The following is a 5,929-nucleotide window of genomic DNA, read 5'->3' on the forward strand; positions in this document are numbered from 1 at the left end:
TTCAAAGAATCCCACTTCAATAAAATTGTTAGAGCGACATACATTTACTCACAATTTCCAAGTTAAATATAAATAAAACAAGCAGCAAGGTATGAACTGTGAAGAGAACGTGGAAAAGATAATTACATGCAGGTCGAATAGTAAATCAGAGCATCATTAATTCAGAGGCAATTCACTGCTCCGTCTCCTTAGGAGTGATGTATCTCCAGATTCCCGCCAAAGCACTGCCTATAATTGAGTGACAAACACTAGAGACAGCACAAGGAACTGCAGTCAATGGATTCCCAAAATGCTGATTTGCAAGCACCAGTCCAAGAACCGAATTCTGAAAGAAAAGTTCATGATTAGTTCAGTACAAGTCCATGCTATGGAATCAGGCAAAAGACTCCAGACTTAGTAACAGTCCAAGTTCGATATACTAGTAGTAGTTGTAATAGTAGTAGACATACGACTACCACCACCATCACCCCCTTTATTGAATATTTGAAAGTACACTAAAAACATAGAAGCTGGCCACTCGCTAAATGCAGTGTGTGTAGAAAAGCTAAATGTTCTAATAACTACTAAACTAATACAGCCTTTAAAGTTATCAGATTCTAACCCAATATACAGGTTGATCCAAGATAAAAGAATATTATCAAAGGAAACCAACTATCAATAAATTTGGTTCTATATGTCAAGGGAGTTTCACTAGGGAAGCCTGTGGTGGAAATTTTGAAGTTTTTGGGAATAAGTCGATCACAATTATCATTTAGCCACCTAAGGCATTATAGTGGCAATTTTTGTTAATGGTGTTATGCAGTGAAATAAGCATTGGTACTGAAGCTAGTTAACACCATTACTTTATAAGTATAATGTCGTCCTAGAAACAGCGTTTCTATGGAGTATTCTAGGAAAAGCTCCAAAACACACTTTGCAGTTGCTTGCCAATAATTTCAATATTGACTGGGTTCAGGCAAGGCCAGGTCATATCTTTCTACACAGTGAGCAACTCCAGAATATAAATTCTTACCTGCATTCCAACCTCTATTGATATGGTCCTAGCCGAAGTTATATCAATTCCAAGCAACCTTGCAAGCATGTAACCAAAGAAAAATCCAGATGAATGAAGCAGACAACAAGCTATCACAACTTGCACACCAGACATCATGATTGCAGAAGAACTCTGAGCAATTGCATGTCCGCAAAGAAGACCCACAGTCCCCACAGCAACGGGTGGCATCAAAGGAGAAACAAATTTTACAAGGCCCTGGAAATACTGATTTAAAAACGCGCCAGCTAACACAGGAAGCAATACAACCTGCAAACCTAAGAGTTAGAATTTCTGAAGACACCAGAGCAATTACGTAGTAAGAGTTGAGCTAAGAACCTAAGCACAAACCTGCAGTGTTGACATCAAAAGTCCAGCTGCATCAACTGCAACATATTGCCCAGCAAGTTTAGCAGTAAGGAAGGGAGTCATGACCTGCAATATGATGCTTTAGAGAAAACTCACATGATAGAAAACTTCATTGACACCAGTGAATTTAGCTTTAAGGCAGGAATATAGCTTTAGTGTTTAGACCAGTTCCAAATAATTCATTCTAGTATTAGATTGTTCTGCTGAAACCTAACATTGACATGAGCACAAGCCAACCTCAGAAAATTCTCTACTCTGAGCTGAGCATATATAGAACTCATGAAAGAACTTGCATTTAGCACTAATTACAAACAGAAATCACAAATTTACCAAGAAAATAACATAACCAAGCAGAAAAAAAAAAAGAAACATGTTCAGCATTTGATACTTGATTACCATAAAATGCCTTTTGCACCAACAACTTGTGTGTCCTTTACATTCAAAATGTCAAAAAAAGTCAAACAGGTCAGGTCAGGAACACAGAAAGGAGAGCAGGATACATAATCCAACACTCCCTAACCTTACAAAAACTGTACCACCCATAGCAGAGAGAAAAAAGAGTATAGAGTTGGCTTCTTCCTAGAATTAGAAGTTCAAAGGTCAAAAAAAGCACCGCATCAAGCTGAATAAGGAGGAAACCAGGGGTGTGCTATTGGTTGATAAAAGACTAGTGGCTGGTAGCAACCAAGACAGCCACCTAGGCAAGTTGCATCAAGATGCATGAAACAGTCTGCAAAGAGGAGCAAAAGAAAGAAACTGCTAACAGTGCCTAAGATGTCAACTTTTTAAATAAAAGGAGGGGATCGATCAAACAATTACTCCCCCAGTCTTATATTATTTTGCATACCAGTTTTTGGCACAGGGAATAAAAATAGTGAATAGAAAGAAAAGCAAAGTGAGTGTGAGGTATAGGTCAAGCATTTGCTTCTGCGCTACTGAGACATATATATCCAAGATATTCCACGGTCTATTGCAAAACTATTGACAAAAAAAATAATTCCTCATGAGGATTGTTCAAGTATATAAGAAAATTAAGGTAAAAAGTTGAAAAAATAGTTCTAAGGTAGTTTGACCTTTGTACAAACTTTTACTAGATGTCGCTTCATCTCTTGCTTCAATTTTTAGGAGTTAGTTAATCTACTCATTTGTTAGAAATCAATTTCGTCTTTCGATTATCACTTTATTAGGTGCAAAGCTGCATATAAGTGGGATCCTCCATGAGTCCATGGCATTGTCATTCTAGGAAAATTTAGCACCAATGACAGAGTAAGATTTAGCACCAATGTAAGAGTCACTATTAGTTAATGAGTTTATGTTAATATGGATAGCACTCATAGTAGTATAATTAAAAAGAATTGCAAGAGGTGGCAATCTACACTCTTTTCTTTATTTCTTTGAGACCAGTAGGTGTAATCTTTCTCTCTCTCTCTCTCTCTTTTTTTTTTAAATAATATATGGGAATTATGGGTATAGCTATCTAAATACATCAAACTTTTTCCCTTACTCCCATCCCTCGGCAAAGCCTCATTAGAGTAAAAAGTTGGTAATCTAACAATACGACATGATATAGTAGTGCAATGAGCTTCACCATAGTATATGTTTGGGTGGGCAGGCATTCTCTGTGATGGTGTAATTCTCCATGATTACACAGCATAAAGCTGGATCTTTCTATATGCGGTTTGCAATTACCAAAATAAAGGTATTAGATCGTGGAAACAATCCAGCATTATCTTGCAAAGTCAGAAAAATCCACTAAAGCAAGGAACCATTATTTTCATGTATATTTAGCAACATAGAATGGAACATTTCAAGGTATAGCTAACAAATAGAAAGGGAAGTTTTAATTCAATCACCCAAAAAAAAAAAAAAATTTACAGTAATGGATGCATATAATCAGGACAAACCACACTAAAAGGGCAACAAATGAGTACAACAACAAGAAGTGGTAATGAAGTTACAAACCACGGCTGAAAATGTGCTTGCTGCTGTCATCAGCACTGAAAGAGCAACATTTCCACTGCAGGAAGAAACATGTTAGAAACCTACCAATTCTGGTTCTACTAATGAGTAAAATGCAAAACTCGCAGAAATCAACCTACCGGGCAATATAGGTGACAATATTACTTGCTGTCCCTGCAGTTTTGACGGCAAACATGTAAAAGAGGAAGAAAAATAGGAACAGAAAAAATAATTTAATGTCCTATGGAAATCACTCACCACCAGGACAACAGCCAACTAATATTAAGCCAGCTGCATAATGGGATGGCAATCTTAGAAGTTTGCTAACAAGGAATCCTGACAATGGCATCACCTGCATTAGGAAAGGGGAATTTGGGCCTCAACTTCGAAACCACGATAACAATTCAGATTACTTATCACAAACTTGTTGGGGGAAGATGATAACAAAGGGCTGCAGAAGCCCTTTATGGGCAGATATGTGCTACAACAGGAGGACCAAGTCATTCTATCTTATGTTGGTCGTTCTAATATCGTAAAACTTATAAGTACATTATCTAGGTAAGAACACATTGCTTGTCGCGGTAATAGAAATTCCCTGCACGATAAGGATTGATGCCACAAAATTCGCCAAGCAAATGCTAATGTATATACTAGGTGAAAAAAAAGTAGGATTTCTATTAACTTGTTGATGGCTATCAAGATTATCGTATACTCATAAAACATTCAATTACAGAGCGATAAGCAATATATGCCAAAAGATTCACTTGTTTTAGCACCTAATTCTAATCACCTGCAAAACGTCTAATAACAAACATTGAACAAAGTTTGAAGACCTCTCATATAATGCTATCTACCTTGATAAAATCCTAAATGGAGATTGAAAATGGCAACATATATAGCTCTGTTTCATATAAGGATTCCTATTAGCTCTGTTTTCGGAACAATCACACAGATTCTCAATCCTTTTGGATTGGAATCAGTACGGATTTGGTTCATGTTCCAATTGCTTTCAGGTCAATTACATTTTTCTGTTATTTTCGCGTGTCATTTCAGGTTTCGGTTGTCAAATAATCATGTTTTACCCCCGAAATTTTTGAGCGGGTTCAAATTGGTCAGCAATATATACAATGCATAATTAACAATCACAGCCAATACCAAAAATCTAGTAATCAAATAGAACAATAGAAGGTCTGAGATCGAAAGAAACAGACCGAGTACTGAAGAAAAAAACCGGCAATCACTTCTTTAGGCATAGAAAATGCCCCACTCAAATCATCCAAAGTAAGTGTCATGCCCATACCCAACATAGTGATAGTCAAACCCCATATAGACATTTGTGGTGTAACCCAACTGAAAGAACTCGGCTTCAGAAGTCCAACCAAGCATCCTAAAGCAACCCATATCGGAAAAGCAGTTGAAAACGCATCACTGATAGCTTCAATGATCACCCTGACCGATGGTTTGTTCCCTGCACTCAAGCTGTTCGACGAATTGCCGCAGAGAAGCGGAGTACATTGATTGGTCTCATTCTTACGTTCAGGAGAAAGAAAACGTTTTTGGGTAGCAGGAAATGAAATGGGCTTTCTCAAATTAGTCGGAAATTCATCAGTTTGGGATCTTAATCTGAGTAATGATGAAGTCTGCAACTTTGAGTGTTTGTTGGGAAGAGAGAGAAAATGGGTGATGGGATTTGCAATTGACGGAAAATGCTTGCTGCTGTGTGCGAAAGGATGCGCATTTGGTGCTCTTTGAATCGAAGAAAAAGAGGATTGCATCATTTTTAAGTTGCTAATTGCAGTCTGTAAGAATAGTTAGAGAAGATGATAGGGCGCCAAAATTAGAGATTTGAAATTATTGAGCAGAGTTTGAAATTGTGAAAGAAAGATTATATAAGGGGTGAGAGTTTATAGGCAATGGCGGCACAATCTAACATATTGCGAAGGCAGATATACAGTGATGAAGAAGACGAGAAGCAAAGGAAGATGGCAATCAAGATCAGCATTCAGTACTAAACCTTGTTTGTTTTGTGAGGAGTATGAGGACGAGAAAAGTTAACTATGGACGTAAACAAAAATTGTCAATTTTTTTTTTTTTTTTTTAATATTTAGGAAAAGGGCCCTACCGGGCCGGAATCTCTCAGATCAACCTGACCCGAGTTAGCGAGCTAGACAATGTGGGAGTGGGGGGGGGGGGGGGAAGGGTAGACCTGGCAATCCTGACCAAACCCGACATGAATGACCCCGACCCATGACCCGAAAACAACCCGACCCGAAGTGGAATTGACCCAACCCAAAGTGACATGACCCGAAATTGACCTGATATTCGAAGTGACTAGACTTGAATTTAACTTGAATATATTGACCCAAACAGAACCGAAATTCGAATTAACTCGAATTAAAATTACCTTATACTTGAAACGATCAGTTACAATTAAAGCCAAATACTTGACCCTAGCAGACCCAAATACTAGAAAATAACCGTAATTAAACTGACTCGATTCTTTTTTTTTTTTTTTAATATATATGCAATGTGTAACAGTGTAAGTAATTTTTGAATAATACTTTTCTCGGT

The 5,929-nt window shown here is 37.5% G+C and overlaps 1 protein-coding gene across 1 annotated transcript; it reads right to left on the reverse strand.

Annotated features, from left to right (window-relative positions):
* On the reverse strand, positions 1-5,150 carry LOC145576652 (putative sodium/metabolite cotransporter BASS1, chloroplastic). Its single transcript, XM_081634373.1, has 7 exons — positions 4,570-5,150; positions 3,617-3,710; positions 3,499-3,532; positions 3,362-3,416; positions 1,382-1,465; positions 1,013-1,300; positions 1-325 (listed from the first exon to the last, which is right to left on the reverse strand). Exons 1-7 carry the CDS (start codon positions 5,134-5,136, stop codon positions 173-175), a joined length of 1,275 nt encoding a protein of 424 aa, XP_081490499.1. The 5' UTR covers positions 5,137-5,150; the 3' UTR covers positions 1-172.
* Between the last annotated feature and the right edge of the window lie 779 nt (positions 5,151-5,929).

The sequence above is a fragment of the Chenopodium album genome, chromosome 13 (assembly GCF_948465745.1).
Source record: "Chenopodium album chromosome 13, dcCheAlbu1.1, whole genome shotgun sequence".
Taxonomy (NCBI): Eukaryota; Viridiplantae; Streptophyta; class Magnoliopsida; order Caryophyllales; family Amaranthaceae; genus Chenopodium; species Chenopodium album.

Excerpts from the sequence above, each read along its gene's own strand:
- LOC145576652 (XM_081634373.1), bottom strand. The coding sequence starts at position 5,136 with ATGATGCAATCCTCTTTTTCTTCGATTCAAAGAGCACCAAATGCGCAT. Across the intron at positions 3,711-4,569 it reads GTTTTTTTCTTCAGTACTCG|GTGATGCCATTGTCAGGATT; the intron begins GTCTGTTTCTTT and ends TTCCTAATGCAG. Across the intron at positions 3,533-3,616 it reads AGTTGGCTGTTGTCCTGGTG|GGACAGCAAGTAATATTGTC; the intron begins GTGAGTGATTTC and ends TCAAAACTGCAG.